The sequence below is a fragment of the Bombina bombina genome, chromosome 6 (genome assembly GCF_027579735.1).
Source record: "Bombina bombina isolate aBomBom1 chromosome 6, aBomBom1.pri, whole genome shotgun sequence".
NCBI lineage: Eukaryota > Metazoa > Chordata > Amphibia > Anura > Bombinatoridae > Bombina > Bombina bombina.
In genome coordinates, this window is record NC_069504.1 from 316,361,269 (window position 1) to 316,385,649 (window position 24,381).

The following is a 24,381-nucleotide window of genomic DNA, read 5'->3' on the forward strand; positions in this document are numbered from 1 at the left end:
AGCAGAATTACTTATTCCTATGACAGAGAGTAAGCAAATTTCTTAAACGACAAACGATCCATTCAACACGTCTCTTGACACTCAAAGACAGGGAAAACAGAACTGCTCCGTTCTCAGTCAGAGAAGGAGATGGGATCTAATCTGCAAAGCATAATCGGCTTTAGCAAAGACTAGAAATGGTGCCTCTCCGTTCTCAGCTAGAGAATGAGGTGGAGTCACAAAGCAGCAAGAAATGAAGTGCGCAGCTAGAATAAGCAACGCACTTCTTACAACCGCCAAGGACATTTTAACCTGCGTTTTACAAAAACAACAGCCAGTCCAAACTCTAACAGAACATGCTTGCCCTTACCAAAATAGGGAAAAAAACTCACCCAGTGAGTTCCGGTTCTCCCACTCCCCAAACTGATCACTCACCACAGTAATATGGTGGGATATCAAACTGACTTACTAGCAGAGACAGTTTAATGGAGTTCTATGCACATGTAGAATTAAGCTGGCTCAACTGCAGATCATTCAATAAAAGGGTTTAAAATGAAAGTGCGAATTAAACAAAAACACAGCCTCAGAGGATTATTACCACAATATAAGGAATAGACCCTCATGTCTCACACATATATAAAGTGCCTGCCACTGCCAAATAAAACCCTTCCCAAAGGATTACAAGTCTCAATAAAAACTGCAAGAAACTCTTCTTTAGTGCAAGTCTCCCATCCTAGAAGACTAAAGCACTTACTTGCAGTCTAGCTGTCCGGCAGGAGGACAGCTTACAAGACGTGAAAGAACACATACTCCTTACAGAGACCTGTAGAAAAAAGAAAGAACAGAGTAAACCTACTCTGGCTTTCTATACTAGGGCAGCAACATGTTAGGAAAAGGCCCACATTACAAGTTCCTAACTGCTTTAAAGCCACTACTACCCCACTGAAGAGATTAATGTGGACTATAGCTAGACCCAAAAAATCTTGCTTGTAGCTAAATAAATCCAATTTTCTTAAGACACCAGAACTTCACCTCCTCTATTGACAAAGGCAAAGAGAATGACTGGGGATTGTGGGAAGGGGAGTGATACTTAACAGCTTTGCTGTGGTGCTCTATGCCTCCTCCTGCTAGCCAGGAGTGATATTCCCACTAGTAATTGATGACGTCGTGGACTTTCCATATCTTAGGAAAGAAAACAAGATTTTACTTCCAAAAAAAGAATTATATTTTTAATTAAAGATTTGTATTCTAAAAAAAACATTGTATTCTCAAAAACAAATTGTATTTGAAAATTTTGATTTGTATTTGTATGTCACATATTATGTGCAATGATAAAGAATCACATAAGCTTGCCTTTTTGACAGCAATCTTATTCCATAGCAAATTACATACAGCACAGTAAAAACATAAATGAAATGGAAAATTGATCCCTGCTAATGGCATCTTACATTTTACAGAACATAGGGAAAAAAAAGATTAAAGGGGATACTTGGTGCATGGTGTGGGGTCATAACATCAAGCTTAATCCACTAGAGGTGACTATGGGGATGAATTATCATTGTCTGGCGGGCATTATACGCTGTATAGTATCATGTCCGCCAGACATCACTGAATACAGCAGCATACGCTGTCGGCATTTAACATTGCACAAGCAGTTCTAGTGAACTGCTTGTGCAATGCCGCCCCCTGCAGATTTGCGGCAAATTGGCCACTAGCAGGGGGTTTTAATCAGCCCGATCGTATGTGATTGTGTGGATTGATGTTTGCAGCCTCAGAGCAGGTGGACCAGTTAAGGAGCAGAGGTCTTAAGACCACTGCTTCACAACTGCTGTTGAAACAGCGGCATCAGGGGCCATTCGGCCCTTGATAAATCGGCCCCCATGTGTCAAAGACACAGCTAGACAGTAGGACTTTGTAAGGTGTTTGGAGTTTAGATATTAAAAAAATACACATAAAAATATGATTTTCAGTGGCATTTAAAGATATGAAGGCTGCAGACTCTCAGAGTAAGGTAAACAATCCCACAAAGTACAAGATGCCCATAGACAGAACAGCAATTTCTTCACAATTAATTTTCCTATTGAATGAAAATAATTTGTATCAAATAAACATTTCCAATTTGTACATGATGTATAAAATATACAATATATCAAGATGGGACTTCTGCCTCGCCCAAAACATATTGCCGTAGAGGGGTACATATCCACACACATATGTGCAATGTGCTTTATTTCATTTAGTTATTCTTGAAAGCAACATACACATTGTACTTAACGACAAAGTAATGTCAAAATTATACTTTCATAGTCTAGATAGAACATGCCGTTTTAAACAACTTTCTAAATTACATCTATTATTAAATGTGCCTACCTAGGTAGGCTCAAAGGACCTTAGGAGCGTGCATGTGTCTATAGCACTTTATGGCAGCAGAGTTTGCAACTTAAATTAATATTGCTTCAAACATTAAAAAAAAAAAACTGCTGTGATATAATACTAAAGATATATGTGCCCTGATCACTATGCTATGAACCCACCTAGGTTTACACTTCAACAAAGGATATCAAGAAAACAACACAGCAAAGTTTAAAACTGCATTATCTGAATCATGAAAGTTCTTTACAGTCTCTTTAACTAAGTAAGTAGATTGCTTTTTATCCTCTTTAAATAGTAGTGAAATATAAATGAGTGTAAAATAACTTGGGTGAAATACATTTGAAAATGAAAAAAAAAATCTTTTCTTACCTTGCGAATGCATAGATTGCTGCCACTAGCAGTATTGCTGAAAGAACACACAGGGTAACTGACAATATTATTTCTACTGCTCTTTCTGATAGTCCCTCAGCTGTAATAGAAAAAAGTAAAATATTAGATCTGAGACCATGTTTTAGCTTTACGCTGCTGTCTGGTATACGGCCAAGAAATAATGCACTATAAATGTAAAAGGAAATGAAAAACAAATGTTTAGCACTTGATAAACAGCTATGGCTTTGATGGATTAATCATTAGATGTTTCACTATGTGTGTCATAGAAACAAGAGTCATATACTGAGAGAGGAAACGCCTGACACCAATAGTTATTAAATCATGATATTTTATATTACATGACACTCACTAAATCTGAGCCTACATTCCCCCAAAACTATTTGTTCTCTCCCTAGATTGTAGGGGATCAGCATAAGAAATGGTGATCACCTGCCCAAGTGGACATGAATATTATGAAGCCCCTTTCTACCCCTATACTCTACTTAGAAGCCAGTGAGCTACCTGACTCTCATAATCTTCTAGGTATCAGGTGATTGCCTTTAGGCTGTCAACCATCTAATCTAGTGTGGGCATTTAAGGATACTCTGGGGTCTAAAATGGAACCAATCACCCCATCTGATCACTAAAATACAGAAATTACCATTTTTTAAAAGCATATTATAGCAACCACTAGGCACGTTATGTATTTTCGATGAATTCAGGGCTCATAAATCCTTTTTTCTCTGAGGTTATAGAAATCTGTGGGTATTCTTATAAACATGAAAACTGCGTGAGTGTAACGTCAGGTGATATTTTATGATAAAAAAATTACTCAGCAGAGAATTGATTTAAAAAATATGGCATGAAAAGCCCTGTAGATCTCCGAGGATGTTTACTACAATTCAGCTTCTCACTGACAAAAAGAAAAGATTGCACTACAATACAGAACTCTCAGAATATGAGTTGCATTCTTTTTATATGTGGATGTTTCCACAGCAGGGAATATAAATAAAAAAAAAACCCAAAAAAACAACAACAATGTATTTAAACTTGCATTTCAAAGTACACTGCCATACATAACATTTTAAAGTGAATAGAACTCTCATTTAAATAAGAACTTCATTACAGAAGTGCTTGAAACTTCAGGTTAAACCTCCCAGTGCCCTGGAAATAGCTGCTTTACATTGGGTTATTTTATGTTTTATGGGAAAGTCCCAATTTCATGTGGACTGCCTCTGCAAGGCTTGAGAGCAGTTTCTCAGTGAGTTTTAGTAAACCTAGGCTATTGATTAGTAAGATCAGCACATGCTTTGTTTACCTTTGGTCCTAGTTGGCCACATAAAAATATGTAAAACAAATGAATCTCTAGAAGTTCTTCAACGAGTGCATCACTTGTATATAACAAATATACGCAAGAAGGTTTTCAAGAGGTGTTTCGCTAATATATAAGAAATATGCTACAGAAGTGTTTCATTAGGAAAATTACTTAAATTTGGTGTAACTCAAGAAATAATGAGTGGGCATTATTTGTATGTTTATACAATACAATATTTAATGGCTATTTTAAGGGGAATAGGCTTTTAGGGGATTCAAAGTTAAGCATAATTGCAATGGGTGTCAAAGGGTCATATAAGTTAAGGGTTAATTGGAGTGCAGGTATTCGAGTCATGGAGTTCAAGGGTTAATTGAGTTTGGGTCTCAGGGGGCATTTTAGTTAGGCTTAATTGCTGTTGCAGTTCCCAATGGTTACACTAAGGGTTTATTGAGGTAGGAGTTTGCAGTTAGGATTCATTTTTCATGGGTATCTGGTGGGAGATTTTCCCTCATGTTTTTTTTTTTACTTTTTTCTTTAAACTATAGAACAAGTGCTAAAACACCTTCCTGGCTAGTATGATAGTGATGTTACATGCTGTGCCCCCTGGTACACATCTGGCAAAACAGGTAGCGCACACAATGGAATCCTTATTGATTTCCAGATAATTCACAATGCTCTGTTTAATTTATGAGATAAACTATGTCTGTAAAAAAAGTTTCAAAAATGATTTTAATATGTCTTTAATTCTAACTTTAAAGCAATATTAAACAGTAAATATATGCTACAAATAACACTATTCTCAAAGGAAAAATGAGCCTGAGAATAATATATAAATGTATTTTTTACAATTATATTAACTGTTTAAATATTGAAGATATAAGTGTAAAGTTTAGATTTTATAAAATACTCTAATCTCTATAATGCAATGGGCAATGCCATGTAGTTTTCTATTTAGGGACAGCAATACAATAATTGTGCAAACAAGGCTGTATGGAAACCCTGTCAAATAATCTTATGTTCCACACAGCCTTGTTTTGCCATTCTCTTTTATTGCCTGTTTATTTCCCAAACTGTTCTCAGCAGGAGAGTAATAAGGGGAATACTTAAGTTCAAACATGGTGGTGACCATTACTTTATAGAAACTCAATAGAATTTAGAAAAACATTTTTCTCTCTTTATTTTGTTTCTTATATTGATTTTTTTTAAAAAAAGTGAAAAAGAGGTCCAAGAGTAATCACATTTGTTATCTGGGAGGTTTATAGATTGATCGGTATTTGATTTGTACAATACGTTTCTGAATATTTTTGCAAATATGTTTCATTGTGAATTTGCAATATTATTGTACATGGTGTATGTACTTCCTTACTTCCTTTTATTAGGAATTATTTATTTACATTGCATCTATGCCTTATATTATAACTCTAATAAATAATAATAAAAGAATAAAAGAATTTAGAAAACCAACAATTTTCAGAGTTAAATTACAGAAACCCAAAATGTATGCTTACCTGATAAATTTCTTTCTTTCCGGATATGGTGAGTCCACAACGTCATCAATTACTGTTGGGAATATCACTTCTGGCCAGCAGGAGGAGGCAAAGAGCACCACAGCAAAGCTCTTAAGTGTCACTCCCCTACCCACCATCCCCAGTCATTTGACCGAAGGGAAATGGAAAAGGAATAACACAAAGGTGTAGAGGTGCCTGAGGTTTAGTCAAAAATAACTGTCTTAAATTTAAGGAAGGGGTCATCGACTCTTCATATCCGGAAAGAAAGAAATTTATCAGGTAAGCAAAAATGTTGTTTTCTTTCCTAAGATATGGTGAGTCCACAACGTCATCAATTACTGTTGGGAGTCAATACCCAAGCTAGAGGACACAGATGACAAGGGAGGGAAAACAAGACAGGCAGACCTAAACAGAAGGCACCTCCACTTGAAGAACCTTTCTCCCAAAAGAAGCCTCAGCCGAGGCAAAAGTATCAAATTTGGAAAATTTGGAAAAAGTATGCAGAGAGGACCAAGTTGCAGCCTTGCAAATCTGTTCCACAGAAGCTTAATTTTTGAAAGTCCAAGAAGACGAAACAGCCCTAATGGAATGAGCTGTTATTCTCCCAGGAGGCTGCTGTCCAGCAGTCTCATAAGCAAAATGGATAATACTCCTCAACCAGAGATAAAGCGAAGTAGCGGTAGCTTTCTGACCCTTACGCTTTCCAGAAAAACAAACAAACAAGGCACTGACGTACTGACGAAAGTCGCTAGTCGCTTGAAGGCAGAATTTTAAGGCACACACAACATGCAAGTTGTGCAACAAATGTTCCTTATGACAAGAAGGATTAGGGCATAGAAAAGGAAGATCAATTTCCTGGTTAATATTTCTACCAGAAACCAAACAAAACCTTCCAAGATAAGAACTTAATATCTATGGAATGCAAAGGCTCAAACAGAGCCTGTTGTAAAACCTTAAGAACTAGGTTAAGGCTCCAGGGAGGAGCAACATACTTAAAGACAGGCTTGATTCTGACCAGGGCCTGACAAAAGGATTGAACATCTGGCACATCTGCTAGACGCTTATGTTGCAAGACAGGTAATGCAAAAATCTGACCCTTCAGAGAACTGGCTGACAAAACTTTCTCCAGACTTACCTAGAAAAAAGACAAAATCCTAGGAATCCTAACCCTACTCCAAGAGTAGCCCTTAGATTCGCACCAATAAAAATATTTATCCCATATCTTATGGTAAATCTTTCTAGCAACAGGCTTGCGAGTCTGAATCATAGTCTCAACGACTGACTCAGAGAAACCACGCTTAAACAGAACTAAGCATTCAATCTTCAAGCAGTCAGCTTCAGAGAAACGAGATTTGGATGAAGGAATGGACCTTGAGTTAGAAGGTCCTTCCTCAGAGGCAGCCTGCAAGGTGGCAGAGATGACATTCTTACTAGGTCTGCATACCAGGTCCTGCAAGGCCACGCAGGAGCTATGAGAATTACTGATGTTTTCTCCTGTTTGATAGGAGCAATGACTCGTGGAAGGAGAGGAAACAGGTATGCTAGACTAAAAACCCCAAGGAATCGCCAGAGCATCTATCAAGGCAGCCTGAGGATCTCTTGACCTTGAACTGTACCTCGGAAGCTTGGCGTTCTGTCGAGATGCCATCAGATCCAACTCCGGCATCCCCCACTTGAGGGTTAACCTGGAGAACACTTCTGGATGGAGTGCCCACTCCCCAGGATGAAAAGTCTGTCTGCTCAGAAAGTCCGCTTCCCAGTTGTCCACTCCTGGAATGTGGAAGGCAGATAGACAACAACTGTGGGTTTCCGCCCACTGAATAATCTGAGCCACCTCCTTCATGGCTAAGGAACTCTGAGTTCCTCCCTGGTGGTTGATGTAAGCCACTGAGGTTATATTATCCAAATGGAACCTGATAAACCGGACTAAGGACATCTGAGGCCACGCTATCAGAGCATTGTAAATCGCTCTCAACTACAAGATATTTATGGGGAGAGCAGACTCCTCCTGAATCCATAGGCCCTGCGCCTCTAACGAGTCCCAGATTTCTTCCCAGCCCAGAAGGCTGGCATCTGTGGTTAAAATGACCCAGGAAGGTCCCTGGAAGCATGTGCCTTGAGATAGATGCTCATGAGAACACTACCACGGGAGAGAGTCTCTCGTCGACTGATCTAGATCTATCCTCTGAGACAGATGCGAATGGTCCCCGTTCCATTGTCTGAGCATACATAGCTGTAGTGCTCTCAAATGGAATCAAGCAAAGGGAGTGATGTTCATGGAAGCCACCATCAGACCAATTACTTCCATACATTGAGCCGAACAGTAGTCTGTAGAGAGAGGCAAGAGGACAGAATTTTGGATTTCTGACCTCCGTCAGAAACATTTTCATGAACAGGCAATATATTATGGTCCGTAAGAAAACCACCCTTGTAGCTGGAACAAGGGAACTCTTTTCCAGATTCACTTTCCATCCATGGGAACGTAGAAAAGACAACAAGGTCTCTGTATGAGAGTTTGCTTGTTGAAAAGATGGCACCTGAACCAATATTTCGTCTAGGTAAGTCACCACTGCAATTACCCGAGCCCTTATCACTGCCAATAGAGCCCCCAGAACTTTTGAAAATATTCTAGGAGCTGTGGCAAGGCCAAACGGAAGAGCCACAAACTGGAATTGTTTGTCTAGAAAGGCGAATCTCAGATACTTGTGATGATCCCTGTGAATGGGAACATGAAGATACGCATCCTTTAGGTCTATAGTCATCATAAACTGACCATCTTGTACCAAGGGGAGAATAGGCCGAATAGTCTCCATTTTGAAGGATGGTACCCTGAGAAACTTGTTTAGACACTTTAGGTCTAAAATAGGATGAAAAGTTCCCTCTTTTTGGGAACCACAAACAGATTGGAATAGAATCCCAGACCCTGTTCCCTTTCAGGGACAGGAACTATTACTCCCAGGGAAAAAAAGGTCCCGAACGCAATTCAAGAATGCCTCTCTTTTTATTTGGTCTGCAGATAATCTTGAGAGAAGAAACCTGCTCCTGGGAGGAAAGGTCTTGAATTTTATCTTGTAACCCTGAGACACTATGTCCACAGCCCTCGGATCTGGGACATCTCGTACCCAAGCTGGATAAAACAGAGAAAGTCTGCCCCCCACCTTGGTCCGGTACAGGACCGGGGGCAACCTCTTCATGCTGACTTAGACTCAGCTGCAGGTTTCTTAGACTGCTTTCCCTTGTTCCAAGACTGATTGGGTTCTAAGACAACTTGGAGAGTTCCTGCTTAGAAGAGGGAGAGGAAGACTTTCCTTTGGGGTTACTAAAGGTACGAAAATTACTTTGACATATTTTTATTGTCCTGTGGTAGAAAAGAACCTTTCCCACCAGTAATGTCAGAGATTATTTCTGCCAAACCAGGGCCAAACAAGGTCTTACCCTTGTAAGGGAGCGCTAAAAGCTTGGACTTAGATGTAACATCCACTGACCATGATTTCAGCCACAAAGCCCTGCGGGCTAGCACAGCGAAGCCAGAAATCTTGATCCTAGATTAATAAATTGCATGGTGGGGTCAGACATAAAGGAATTGGCTAACTTGAGAGCTTTAATCCTATCTTGGATTTCCACAAAAGAGTCTCAACCTGAAGAGTCTCAGACAGAGCATCGAACCAGTAAGATGCCTCACTGGAGACCGTGGTCATACAAACTGCTGGTTGCCACTGAAGGCCCTGATGAACATACATCTTCTTCAAAAAAGCCTCCAGCTTCTTGTCCATAGGATCTTTAAAAGAACAGCTATCCTCTATAGGAATAGTTGTCCTCTAAGCCAGAGTAGAAATGGCCCCTTCTCCCTTAGGCACCGTCCTCCATGCATCCTTAATGGAGTCAGCGACAGAAAAACATCTTTTTAAAAACAGGAGACAGGGAAAAAGGAATCCCTGGCTTCTCTTATTCCTGCGTAATAATCTCCGTTGCATGGTCCGGAACAGGAAATACTTCCACATAGGAAGGAAAATCAAAGTATTTATTAAGTTTACTTGATTTCTTAGGGTTGACAACAACAGGCGGGTCGGAGTCATCCAAAGTAGCTAAAACGTCCTTTAACAATACACAAAGGTGTTCAAGCTTAAATATGAAGTATACTACTTCAGCATCAGGTGAAGGATTTACACTGTCTGAATCTGAGATTTCACCCTCAGAAGCTACTGATGTATCCTCCTTAACCAACTTATGAGAGAGGGCTATCCAAGTAGCAGATATAGGAGCAGAAACCTTAACATCTGATCCTCTAAAGCTCCTCTTGCACTTTCCACTTAGTAACGGAATGGCAGATAAGGCCTCAGATACCAGGGCAGCAATTTTTGCAGGCAAATAAACTCCTAGGAGATTGAGAGGAACTGCAGAGTACTGTATGTGACGCCATTAAGGCTTGGGACGTTTGAGGAGAAGACTCTGGCATTGCCTGAACAACCTCATCCTGAGAGACGGTTGGCTCAGAAACAAAGAGTTTATCCTTATGCTTTAGAGTCCTCTCTTTGCATTAGGAACAAAATTGCAAGGGGGATACAAGTCGATTATCTAAGCATTATAGACACATGTTCATGGGAACAGATTCCTCTTCCATGATTAGAAAAAGAGTTGCAAAAAATAAACCAAAATTTCTTTTTTTCCCCTTTTTTCTTAAATATAATACTGTCTCTTTAAGAAAACAGGAAAGCAGGAAAACTGTTTACACAGACAACCCGCGCCCTCAGCTTAGAGCAAAAATCCCCAAACACACAGGAGAGTTCCTGCTTGTGGTAGATAAACAATAATTTCCACCTTAAACACGCCTAAAAATGCGCCTTTACACCTCAGCTTGCACTGTGGTGCCTACTTGCCCCCTCCGATATTCTTAACAAGAAGGATGACCACGGTCTTATAGATGCTTCCAGCCTCTTCCTCTGCTCAGGCAGGCTGAAGCGGAATCGGAAGGACACGTGACCGCAATAAGAAGCTGCTCAAAAATTATTATGCGCGCTTCAGGGCAGACAAAAACTGAATAAACTAGCTAGTTTAACACAACATACCCCCTGAAGATATAATTAAAGAAATGATCCTAAACGTTTCAGCCACCAATGAGGGTTAACCCATTCCTAACCACGGAAGCGTTTAACACCTAAGTCTCCCCAGTCACATACAATAAAGTGCCTGCTTACTGTCAAACCAATCCTCCATTAAGGATTTGTGTGTCCCATAAAAACAAATGCAGGTCCAAGAGTTTTTTCCTTAACCCCTTCAGTGTCAGCCTCCTAGCCCCAGAAGACAAAAAGGCACTTGCCTATGCTTCCAGCTGTCCGGCAGGATGACAGCTCACACGGTATGAAAGGATGCCACTCCTTACAGAGACCTGTGGAAAAATGAAAGAACAAAGTAAGCCTAATCTGGCTTTCTAAACTAGGGGAGCAACCTGTTAGGAAAACGCAGTGAGGCTCCCCTCACACGTTCCTAACTGCTTTAAAGCCACCACTGCCCTACTGAAGAGACTAACGTGGAGTAAAGCTATACCCCAAAAAACTTACTTGTAGCAAAAGAAGTCCAATTTTCTTCAGACACCAGAACTTCACCTCCTCCATTGACAGAGGCAAAGAGAATGACTGGGGATTGTGGGTAGGGGAGTGACACTTAACAGCTTTGCTGTGGTGCTCTTTGCCTCCTCCTGCTGGCTAGGAGTGATATTCCCAACAGTAATTGATGATGTTGTGGACTCACCAAATCTTAGGAAAGAAAAGGGGACAAAATAAATAATGAAAGTAATTTGCGAAGTTGTATAACTACATATAAGTAATTATTTGATATTACAATCTCATACCATTTTTAATATTGTAAAATGTACAAGGCATAGTTCAAATTACAAATATTTCTGAATATGCATTAAAATTTCACTATTAGATAAATATTGGTCTATGGCTTTTCTGTTACCTTATCCATATTATTTAGTAATCTGCAGCAATATCTCTAGTTGTCAACAAAAGTAACAAGTGCTTTATATACTCAAGTACATCTGTTATTCCTTAAAAAAACACAACAATGTTTTTTTCTTACCTAGTGTTTTTATTACGTCAGAATATTCTGAATCTGTAAATTGGCCTTTAATATTTGTTGCTCGAAATTTAAACCTGTAAAAATAAATGATCAATTTTATTCCTATAGATATACTGCACTGTAAAAAACAAACAAACAAAGCAAAACAAAAAACAAGCTGGTTTGTGACCAAATAAAGAAGAATGCCTTGCAAACAACAGAATAAAAAATTATATTAAACTCCAAATATTTCTATTATGATTCAGAACATACAGGGCTAGATTACAAGTGGAGCGATAATTTATTGTGGACCCTTAAATGGCCAAATTCGCCCATTTACGGTCTTGCGATAAATAACCAGCAATTACAAGTGGTTATTACTAACGTGACCTTGCGGTAGCAATTAGCACTCAAATATTAACCAGAGGTCAGACCTCTGGTTAATTTTCAAAATAACCCCCAATTGCCCCCAAAATATTCTTTTTTTATATTTAAAAAAAACAGAATTTATGCTTACCTGATAAATTACTTTCTCCAACGGTGTGTCCGGTCCACGGCGTCATCCATAACTTGTGGGAATATTCTCTTCCCCAACAGGAAATGGCAAAGAGCACAGCAAAAGCTGTCCATATAGTCCCTCCTAGGCTCCGCCCACCCCAGTCATTCGACCGACGGACAGGAGAAAAAACAGGAGAAACCATAAGGTGCCATGGTGACTGTAGTTAAAGAAAGAAATTCATCAAACCTGATTAAAAAACCAGGGCGGGCCGTGGACCGGACACACCGTTGGAGAAAGTAATTTATCAGGTAAGCATAAATTCTGTTTTCTCCAACATTGGTGTGTCCGGTCCACGGCGTCATCCATAACTTGTGGGAACCAATACCAAAGCTTTAGGACACGGATGAAGGGAGGGAGCCAATCAGGTTACCTAAACAGAAGGCACCACGGCTTGCAAAACCTTTCTCCCAAAAATAGCCTCCGAAGAAGCAAAAGTATCAAATTTGTAGAATTTGGCAAAAGTGTGCAGGGAAGACCAAGTCGCTGCCTTACATATCTGATCAACAGAAGCCTCGTTCTTGAAGGCCCATGTGGAAGCCACAGCCCTAGTAGAGTGAGCTGTGATGCGTTCAGGAGGCTGCCGTCCGGCAGTCTCGTAAGCCAATCGGATGATGCTTTTCAGCCAAAAGGAAAGAGAGGTAGCAGTAGCTTTTTGACCTCTCCTCTTGCCAGAATAAACGACAAACAGAGAAGACGTTTGTCTGAAATCCTTTGTTGCTTCTAAATAGAACTTTAAAGCACGAACTACATCTAACGTTCCTTCTTTGAAACTGGATTCGGACACAAAGAAGGCACAACTATTTCCTGGTTAATATTCTTGTTGGAAACAACCTTTGGAAGGAAACCAGGTTTAGTACGCAAAACAACCTTATCTGAATGGAACACCAGATAGGGCGGATTACACTGCAAAGCAGATAACTCAGAAACTCTTCTAGCAGAAGAAATAGCAACCAAAAACAGAACTTTCCAAGATAACATCTAGATATCTATGGAATGTAGAGGTTCAAACGGAACCCCTTGAAGAACTGAAAGAACTAAATTCAGACTCCAGGGAGGAGTCAAAGGTCTGTAAACAGGCTTGATCCTGACCAAAGCCTGAACAAAAGCTTGAACATCAGGCACAGCTGCCAGTCGTTTGTGTAACAAGACAGATAAAGCAGAAATCTGTCCTTTTAGAGAACTCGCTGATAATCCCTTATCCAAACCTTCTTGGAGAAAGGAAAGGATCCTAGGAATTTTGATCTTACTCCATGAGAATCCCTTGGATTCACACCAACAGATATATCTTTTCCATATTTTATGGTAAATTTTTCTAGTTACAGGTTTTCTGGCTTGTACCAGAGTATCTATTACAGAATCCAAAAACCCACGCTTAGATAAAATCAAGCGTTCAATTTCCAAGCCGTCAGCTGGAGGGAAACTAGATTTGGATGTTCGAATGGACCTTGTACTAGAAGATCCTGTCTCAAAGGTAGCTTCCATGGTGGAGCCGATGACATATTCACCAGGTCTGCATACCAAGTCCTGCGTGGCCACGCAGGAGCTATCAAGATCACAGAGGCCCTCTCCTGCTTGATCCTGGCTACCAGCCTGGGAATGAGAGGAAACGGTGGAAACACATAAGCTAGGTTGAAGGTCCAAGGCGCTACTAATGCATCCACTAGAGTCACCTTGGGATCCCTGGATCTGGACCCGTAGCAAGGAACCTTGAAGTTCTGACGAGACGCCATCAGATCCATGTCTGGAATGCCCCATAATTGAGTCAACTGGGCAAATATCTCCGGGTGGAGTTCCCACTCCCCCGGATGGAATGTCTGATGACTCAGATAATCCGCCTCCCAGTTTTCCACTCCTGGGATGTGGATCGCAGATAGGTGGCAGGAGTGATCCTCCGCCCATTTTATGATTTTGGTCACTTCTCTCATCGCCAGGGAACTCCTTGTTCCCCCCTGATGGTTGATGTAAGCAACAGTCGTCATGTTGTCTGATTGGAATCTTATGAATCTGGCCCTTGCTAGTTGAGGCCAAGCCCTGAGAGTATTGAATATCGCTCTCAGTTCCAGAATGTTTATCGGGAGAAGAGACTCCTCCCGAGACCATAGCCTCTGAGCTTTCAGGGAGTCCCAGACCGTGCCCCAGCCCACTAGACTGGCGTCGGTCGTGACGATGACCCACTCTGGTCTGCAGAAGCTCATTCCCTGGGACAGGTGATCCTGGGTTAGCCACCAACGGAGTGAGTCTCTGGTCTTCTGATCTACTTGAATCACTGGAGACAAGTCTGTATAGTCCCCATTCCACTGTTTCAGCATGCACAGTTGTAATGGTCTTAGATGAAATTGCGCAAAAGGAACTATGTCCATTGCTGCAACCATCAACCCTACTACTTCCATGCACTGAGCTATGGAAGGTCGTGGAACAGAGTGAAGAACTTGACAAGCGTTTAGAAGCTTCGACTTTCTGACATCTGTCAGGAAAATCTTCATTTCTAAAGAATCTATTTTGTCCCCAAGAAAGGAACTCTTGTCGACGGAGACAGGGAACTTTTTTCTATGTTCACTTTCCATCCGTGAGATCTGAGAAAGGCCAGAACGATGTCTGTGTGAGCCTTTGCCTTTGAAAGAGACGACGCTTGTATCAGAATGTCGTCCAAGTAAGGTGCCACTGCAATGCCCCTTGGTCTTAGAACCGCTAGAAGGGACCCGAGTACCTTTGTGAAAATCCTTGGAGCAGTGGCTAGCCCGAATGGGAGAGCCACAAACTGGTAATGTTTGTCCAGAAAGGCGAACCTTAGGAACTGATGATGATCTTTGTGGATAGGAATATCCTTTAGATCCACGGTAGTCATAAATTGACCCTCCTGGATTGTAGGTAAAATCATTTGAATGGTTTCCATTTTGAACGATGGCACTCTGAGAAATTTGTTTAGGAACTTTAAATCCAGAATTGGTCTGAAAGTTCCCTCTTTTTTGGGAACCACAAACAGATTTGAGTAAAACCCCATTCCTTGTTCCACAGTTGGAACTGGGTGTATCACTCCCATTTTTAACAGGTCTTCTACACAATGTAAGAATGCCTGTCTCTTTATTTGGTTTGAGGATAAGTGAGACATGTGGAACCTTCCCCTTGGGGGTAGTTCCTTGAATTCCAGAAGATAACCCTGAGAAACTATTTCTAGTGCCCAGGGGTCCTGAACATCTCTTGCCCAAGCTTGAGCGAAGAGAGAGAGTCTGCCCCCTACTAGATCCGGTCCCGTATCGGGGGCTACTCCTTAATGCTGTCTTGTTAGCAGCAGCAGGTTTCTTAGCCTGCTTACCCTTGTTCCAGCCTTGCATCGGTTTCCAAGCTGGTTTGGTTTGCGAAGCATTACCCTCTTGTCTAGAGGCTGCAGAGTTGGAGGCCGGTCCGATCCTGAAATTGCGAAAGGAACGAAAAACATAATTTATGTAAGAACTTACCTGATAAATTCATTTCTTTCATATTAGCAAGAGTCCATGAGCTAGTGACGTATGGGATATACATTCCTACCAGGAGGGGCAAAGTTTCCCAAACCTCAAAATGCCTATAAATACACCCCTCACCACACCCACAAATCAGTTTAACGAATAGCCAAGAAGTGGGGTGATAAGAAAAAAGTGCCAAGCATAAATATAAGGAATTGGAATAATTGTGCTTTATATAAAAAAATCATAACCACCACAAAAAAAGGGTGGGCCTCATGGACTCTTGCTAATATGAAAGAAATGAATTTATCAGGTAAGTTCTTACATAAATTATGTTTTCTTTCATGTAATTAGCAAGAGTCCATGAGCTAGTGACGTATGGGATAATGACTACCCAAGATGTGGATCTTCCACGCAAGAGTCACTAGAGAGGGAGGGATAAAATAAAGACAGCCAATTCCGCTGAAAAAAATCCACACCCAAAAATAAAGTTTAAATCTTATAAAGAAAAAAACTGAAAATATAAGCAGAAGATTCAAACTGAAACAGCTGCCTGAAGTACTTTTCTACCAAAGACAGCTTCAGAAGAAGAAAACACATCAAAATGGTAGAATTTAGTAAAAGTATGCAAGGAAGACCAAGTTGCTGCTTTGCAAATCTGATCAACCGAAGCTTCATTCCTAAACGCCCAGGAAGTAGAAACTGACCTAGTAGAATGAGCTGTAATCCTTTGAGGCGGAGTTTTACCCGACTCGACATAAGCATGATGAATTAAAGATTTCAACCAAGATGCCAAAGAAATGGCAGAGGCCTTCTGACCTTTCCTAGAACCGGAAAAGATAACAAATAGACTAGAAGTCTTTCGGAAATTCTTAGTAGCGTCAACATAATATTTCAAAGCTCTAACTACATCCAAAGAATGCAATGATTTCTCCTTAGAATTCTTAGGATTAGGACATAATGAAGGAACCACAATTTCTCTACTAATGTTGTTGGAATTCACAACCTTAGGTAAAAATTTAAAAGAAGTTCGCAACACCGCCTTATCCTGGTGAAAAATCAGAAAAGGAGACTCACAAGAAAGAGCAGACAATTCAGAGACTCTTCTGGCAGGAGAGATGGCCAAAAGGAACAAAACTTTCCAAGAAAGTAATTTAATGTCAAATGAATGCATAGGTTCAAACGGAGGAGCTTGAAGAGCCCTCAGAACCAAATTCAAACTCCAAGGAGGAGAAATTGACTTAATGACAGGTTTTATACGAACCAAAGCTTGTACAAAACAATGAATATCAGGAAGATTAGCAATCTTTCTGTGAAAAAGAACAGAAAGAGCAGAGATTTGTCCTTCAAGGAACTTGCAGACAAACCTTTATCCAAACCATCCTGAAGAAACTGTAAAATTCTCGGAATTCTAAAAGAATGCCAGGAAAAATGATGAGAAAGACACCAAGAAATATAAGTCTTCCAGACTCTAAAATATATCTCCCTAGATACAGATTTACGAGCCTGTAACATAGTATTAATCACAGAGTCAGAGAAACCTCTTTGACTAAGAATCAAGCGTTCAATCTCCATACCTTTAAATTTAAGGATTTGAGATCCTGATGGAAAAAAGGACCTTGCAATTAACGGAAGAGTCCACGGTTGGCAAGAGGCCATCCGGACAAGATCCGCATACCAAAACCTGTGAGGCCATCCTGGAGCTACCAGAAGAACAAACGAGCATTCCTTCAGAATTTTGGAGATTACTCTTGGAAGAAGAACTAGAGGCGGAAAGATATAGGCAGGATGATACTTCCAAGGAAGTGACAATGCATCCACTGCTACCGCTTGAGGATCCCTGGATCTGGACAGATACCTGGGAAGTTTCTTGTTTAGATGAGAGGCCATCAAATCTATTTCTGGAAGTCCCCACATTTGAACAATCTGAAGAAATACCTCTGGGTGAAGACACCATTCGCCCGGATGTAACGTTTGGCGACTGAGATAATCCGCTTCCCAATTGTCTATACCTGGGATATGAACCGCAGAAACTAGACAGGAGCTGGATTCCGCCCATACCAGAATTCGAGATACTTCTTTCATAGCCAGAGGACTGTGAGTCCCTCCTTGATGATTGATGTATGCCACAGTTGTGACATTGTCTGTCTAAAAACAAATGAACGATTCTCTCTTTAGAAGAGGCCAAGACTGAAGAGCTCTGAAAATTGCACGGAGTTCCAAAATATTGATCGGTAATCTCACCTCCTGAGATTCCCAAACCTCTTGTGCTGTCAGAGACCACCACACAGCTCCCCAACCTGTATGACTTGCATCTGTTGAAATTACAGTCCAGGTCGGAAGAACAAAAGAAGCCCCCTGAACTAAACGATGGTGATCTGTCCACCACGTCAGAGAGTGTCGTACAATCGGTTTTAAAGATATTAATTGAGATATCTTTGTGTAATCCCTGCACCACTGGTTCAGCATACAGAGCTGAAGAGGCCGCATGTGAAAACGAGCAAAGGGGATCGCGTCCAATGCAGCAGTCATAAGACCTAGAATTTCCATGCATAAGGCTACCGAAGGGAATGATTGTGACTGAAGGTTTCGACAAGCTGATATCAATTTTAGACGTCTCTTGTCTGTCAAAGATAGAGTCATGGACACTGAATCTATCTGGAAACCTAAAAAGGTTACCTGTGTCTGAGGAATCAATGAACTTTTTGGTAAATTGATCCTCCAACCATGATGTTGAAGAAACAACACAAGTCGATTCGTATGAGATTCTGCTAAATGTGAAGACTGAGCAAGTACCAAGATATCGTCCAAATAAGGAAATACCACAATACCCTGTTCTCTGATTACAGACAGAAGGGCACCGAGAACCTTCGTAAAAATTCTTGGAGCTGTAGCTAGGCCAAACGGCAGAGCCACAAACTGGTAATGCTTGTCTAGGAAAGAGAATCTCAGAAATTGATAGTGATCTGGATGAATCGAAATATGCAGATATGCATCCTGTAAATCTATTGTAGACATATAATGCCCTTGCTGAACAAAAGGCAGGATAGTCCTTACAGTTACCATTTTGAATGTTGGTATCCTTACATAACGATTCAATATTTTTAGATCCAGAACTGGTCTGAAGGAATTCTCCTTCTTTGGTACAATGAAGAGATTTGAATAAAACCCCAGTCCCTGTTCCAGAACTGGAACTGGCATAATTACTCCAGCCAACTCTAGATCTGAAACACATTTCAGAAATGCTTGAGCCTTCGCTGGGTTTACTGGGACACGGGAAAGAAAAAATCTCTTTGCAGGAGGCCTTATCTTGAAGCCAATTCTGTACCCTTCTGAAACAATGTTCTGAATCCAAAGATTGTGAACGGAATTGATCCAAATTTCTTTGAAAAAAAACGTAATCTGCCCCCTACCAGCTGAGCTGGAATGAGGGCCGCACCTTCATGTGGACTTAGGAGCTGGCTTTAATTTTCTAAAAGGCTTGGATTTATTCCAGACTGGAGATGGTTTCCAAACTGATACCGCTCCTGAGGATGAAGGATCAGGTTTTTGTTCCTTGTTGTGACGAAAGGAACGAAAATGATTATTAGACCTAAATTTACCTTTAGATTTTTTATCCTGTGGTAAAAAAGTTCCTTTCCCTCCAGTAACAGTTGAGATAATAGAATCCAACTGAGAACCAAACAATTTATTACCCTGGAAAGAAAGGGAAAGCAGAGTAGACTTAGAAGACATATCAGCATTCCAAGTTTTAAGCCATAAAGCTCTTCTAGCTAAAATAGCTAGAGACATATACCTGACATCAACTCTAATGATATCAAAGATGGCATCACAAATAAAATTATTAGCAAGAGTAGAGACAGCCCCATCAACCTTAGGGATTTTGTCCCAAAACTCTAATCTGTCAGATGGCACAGGATATAATTGCTTAAAACGTTTAGAAGGAGTAAATGAATTACCCAAATTATTCCATTCCCTGGAAATTACTTCAGAAACAGCACTAGGGACAGGAAAAACTTCTGGAATAACTACAGGAGATTTAAAAACCTTATCTAAACGTTTAGATTTAGTATCAAGAGGACCAGAATCCTCAATTTCTAATGCAATTAGGACTTCTTTAAGTAAAGAACGAATAAATTCCATTTTAAATAAATATGAAGATTTATCAGCATCAACCTCTGAGACAGAATCCTCTGAACCAGAAGAACCATTATCAGAATCAGAATGATGATGTTCATTTAAAAATTCATCTGAAAAATGAGAAGTTTTAAAAGACTTTTTACATTTACTAGAAGGAGGAATAACAGACATAGCCTTCTTAATGGATTTAGAAACAAAATCTCTTATGTTATCAGGAACACTCTGAGTATTAGATGTTGACGGAACAGCAACAGGTAATGTAACAGTACTAAAGGAAATATTATCTGCATTAACAAGTTTGTCATGACAAACAGTACAAACAACAGCTGGAGGAACAGATACCATAAGTTTACAGCAGATACACTTAGCTTTGGTAGCTCCAGCCCCAGGCAGCGATTTTCCAGAAGTATCTTCTGACTCAGTTTCAACGTGGGACATCTTGCAATATGTAATAGAAAAAACAACATATAAAGCAAAATTGATCAAATTCCTTAAATGACAGTTTCAGGAATGGGAAAAAATGCCAGTGAACAAGCTTCTAGCAACCAGAAGCAATAAATAATGAGACTTAAATAATGTGGAGACAATAGTGACGCCCATATTTTTTTAGCGCCAAAAATGACGCCCACATTATTTGGCGCCTAAATGCTTTTGGCGCCAAAAATGACGCCATATCCGGAACGCTGACACTTTTGGCGCAAAAGAACGTCAAAAATGACGCGACTTCCGGCGACACGTATGACGCCGGAAACAGAAAAAATGTTTTGCGCCAAAAAAGTCAGCGCCAAGAATGACGCAATAAAATGAAGCATTTTCAGCCCCCGCGAGCCTAACAGCCCACGGGGAAAAAGTCAAATTTTAAGGTAAGAAAAAAATTGATTTATTCATATGCATTATCCCAAATATGAAACTGACTGTCTGAAATAAGGAATGTTGAACATCCTGAGTCAAGGCAAATAAATGTTTGAATACATATATTAAGAACTTTATAAAAAAGTGCCCAACCATAGCTTAGAGTGTCACAGAAAATAAGACTTACTTACCCCAGGACACTCATCTACATGTTGTAGAAAGCCAAACCAGTACTGAAACGAAAATCAGCAGAGGTAATGGTATATAAATAAGAGTATATCGTCGATCTGAAAAGGGAGGTAAGAGATGAATCTCTACGACCGATAACAGAGAACCTATGAAATAGACCCCGTAGAAGGAGATCATTGAATTCAAATAGGCAATACTCTCCTCACATCCCTCTGACATTCACTGCACGCTGAGAGGAAAACCGGGCTCCAACCTGCTGCGGAGCGCATATCAACGTAGAACCTAGCACAAACTTACTTCACCACCTCCATAGGAGGCAAAGTTTGTAAAACTGATTTGTGGGTGTGGTGAGGGGTGTATTTATAGGCATTTTGAGGTTTGGGAAACTTTGCCCCTCCTGGTAGGAATGTATATCCCATACGTCACTAGCTCATGGACTCTTGCTAATTACATGAAAGAAATTAGACTTATTCTTGGCTTTGAAAGGCCTATCTTGTAGGAGGGCGTGGCCCTTAACCCCAGTGATGTCTGAGATAATCTCTTTCAATTCTGGCCCAAAAAGAGTTTTACCCTTGAAAGGGATATTAAGCAATTTTGTCTTGGAAGATACATCCGCTGACCAAGACTTTAGCCAGAGCGCTCTGCGCGCCACAATTGCAAACCCTGAATTTTTCGCCGCTAATCTAGCTAACTGCAAAGTGGCATCTAAAATAAAGGAATTAGCTAACTTAAGTGCGTGAACCCTGTCCATAACCTCCTCATACGGAGTCTCTCTACTGAGCGACTTTTCTAGTTCTTCGAACCAGAACCACGCTGCTGTAGTGACAGGAATAATGCACGAAATAGGTTGCAGGAGGAAAACCTTGCTGTACAAAAATCTTTTTAAGCAAACCCTCCAATTTTTTATCCATAGGATCTTTGAAAGCACAATTATCCTCGATAGGAATAGTAGTGCGCTTGGCTAGTGTAGAAACTGCCCCCTCGACCTTAGGGACTGTCTGCCATAAGTCCTTTCTGGGGTCGACCATAGGAAATAATTTCTTAAATATAGGAGGGGGAACAAAAGCTATGCCGGGCTTCTCCCACTCCTTATTCACTATGTCCGCCACCCGCTTGGGTATAGGAAAAGCGTCGGGGTGCACCGGAACCTCTAGGAACTTGTCCATCTTGCACAATTTTTCTGGAATGACCAGGTTGTCACAATCATCCAGAGTAGATAACACCTCCTTAAGCAGTGCGCGGAGATGCTCTAATTTAAATTTAAATGTCACAACATCAGGTTCTGCCTGTTGAGAAATTCTACCTGAATCTGAAATTTCCCCATCTGACAAAACCTCCCTCACGGCCCCTTCAGATTGGTGTGAGGGTATGACAGAGCAATTATCATCAGCGCCCTCCTGCTCTACAGTGTTTAAAACAGAGCAATCACGCTTTCTCTGATATGCAGGCATTTTGGATAAAATATTTGCTATGGAGTTATCCATTACTGCCGTCAATTGTTGCATAGTAATAAGCATTGGCGCGCTAGAAGTACTAGGGACCTCCTGCGTGGGCAAAACTGGTGTAGACACAGCAGGAGATGATGTAGAACTATGTCCACTCCCTTCATCTGATGAATCATCTTGGGCAACTTTACTATCTGTGGCAGTACTGTCCTTACTTTGTTTGGACATATGGCACAATTATCACACAATTTTGAAGGGGGAGACACATTGGCTTCCATACATACAGAACATAGCTTATCTGAAGGCACAGACATGTTAAACAGGCTTAAACTTGTCAATAAAGTACAAAAAAAAAACGTTACTTTAAATTTTAAACAGTGCACACTTTATTACTGAATATGTGAAAAACTATGAAGGAATTGTTCAAATTTAACCACATTTTCACCACAGTGTCTTAAAGCATTCAAAGCATTGCACCCCAAATTTGAGACCTTTAACCCTTAAAATGAAGAAACCGGAGCCGGTTAAAATTTTAACCCCTCTACAGTCCCAGCTACAGCCTTTGCTGCGACTTTACCAAACCCAGGGGGTATACGATACCAAATGAAGCCTTCTAGGAACCTTTTCAAATACTTTCAGACCCACACACATGCAGCTGCATGTCCTGCTCTCAAAAGAAACTGCGCAGTAATGGCGCGAAAATGAGGCTCAGCCTACTACAGGGAAGGCCCTTCCTGACTGAAAAGGTGTCTAAACCAGTGCCTGACGTAAAAAAAAACGTTCCCCATTTTTAACAATCAATCTTTATAAAAAGCCCAAATAACATCAATCAACATCAATCTTTATAAAAAGCCCAAATAAAGCAATTGATCTTGCCCATAAAAATGTCTACCAGTTTTATAGCCCACATTAAGCCCTTTATTCTGTTTGTTTTATACTAAGAAAATGGCTTACCGGTCCCCATGAGTGGAAATGACAGCCTTCCAGCATTACACAGTCTTGTTAGAAAAATGGCTAGTCATACCTTAAGCAGAAAAGTCTGCTAACTGTTTCCCCCAACTGAAGTTATTTCATCTCAACAGTCCTATGTGGAAACAGCAAACGATTTTAGTTACTGCTGCTAAAATCATATTCCTCTCACAAACAGAACTCTTCATCTTTTTCTGTTTCAGAGTAAATAGTACATACCAGCACTATTTTAAAATAACAAACTCTTGATAGTAGAATAAAAAACTACAACTAATCACCACATACTCTTCACCATCTCCGTGGAGATGTTGCCTGTGCAACGGCAAAGAGAATGACTGGGGTGGGCGGAGCCTAGGAGGGACTATATAGACAGCTTTTGCTGTGCTCTTTGCCATTTCCTGTTGGGGAAGAGAATATTCCCACAAGTTATGGATGACGCCGTGGACCGGACACACCAATGTTGGAGAAAACAGAATTTATGCTTGCCTGATAAATTACTTTCTCCAGCGGTGAGTCCGGTCCACGGCGTCATCCTTACTTGTGGGATATCTCTTCCCCAACAGGAAATGGCAAAGAGTCCCAGCAAAGCTGGCCACATAGTCCCTCCTAGGCTCCGCCCACCCCAGTCATTCGACCGACGGACAGGAGGAAATATATATAGGAGAAACCATATGGTACCGTGGTGACTGTAGTTAGAGAAAATAATTTATCAGACCTGATTAAAAAACCAGGGCGGGCCGTGGACCGGACACACCGTTGGAGAAAGTAATTTATCAGGTAAGCATAAATTCTGTTTTCTCCAACATTGGTGTGTCCGGTCCACGGCGTCATCCTTACTTGTGGGAACCAATACCAAAGCTTTAGGACACGGATGAAGGGAGGGAGCAAATCAGGTTACCTAAACGGAAGGCACCACAGCTTGCAAAACCTTTCTCCCAAAAATAGCCTCCGAAGAAGCAAAAGTATCAAATTTGTAAAATTTGGCAAAAGTGTGCAGTGAAGACCAAGTCGCTGCCTTACATATCTGGTCAACAGAAGCCTCGTTCTTGAAGGCCCATGTGGAAGCCACAGCCCTAGTGGAGTGAGCTGTGATTCTTTCAGGAGGCTGCCGTCCGGCAGTCTCATAAGTCAATCGGATGATGCTTTTAAGCCAAAAGGAAAGAGAGGTAGAAGTCGCTTTTTG

General features: G+C 40.7%; 1 protein-coding gene across 1 annotated transcript in view; it reads right to left on the minus strand.

Annotated features, from left to right (window-relative positions):
* Positions 1 to 24,381, minus strand: part of PTPRQ (protein tyrosine phosphatase receptor type Q) — a 538,955-nt gene that overhangs the window by 69,023 nt on the left and 445,551 nt on the right. The window contains 2 exon segments of the mRNA XM_053719240.1: positions 2,722 to 2,821; positions 11,626 to 11,699. Coding sequence (XP_053575215.1) covers positions 2,722 to 2,821; positions 11,626 to 11,699 — 174 coding nt within the window.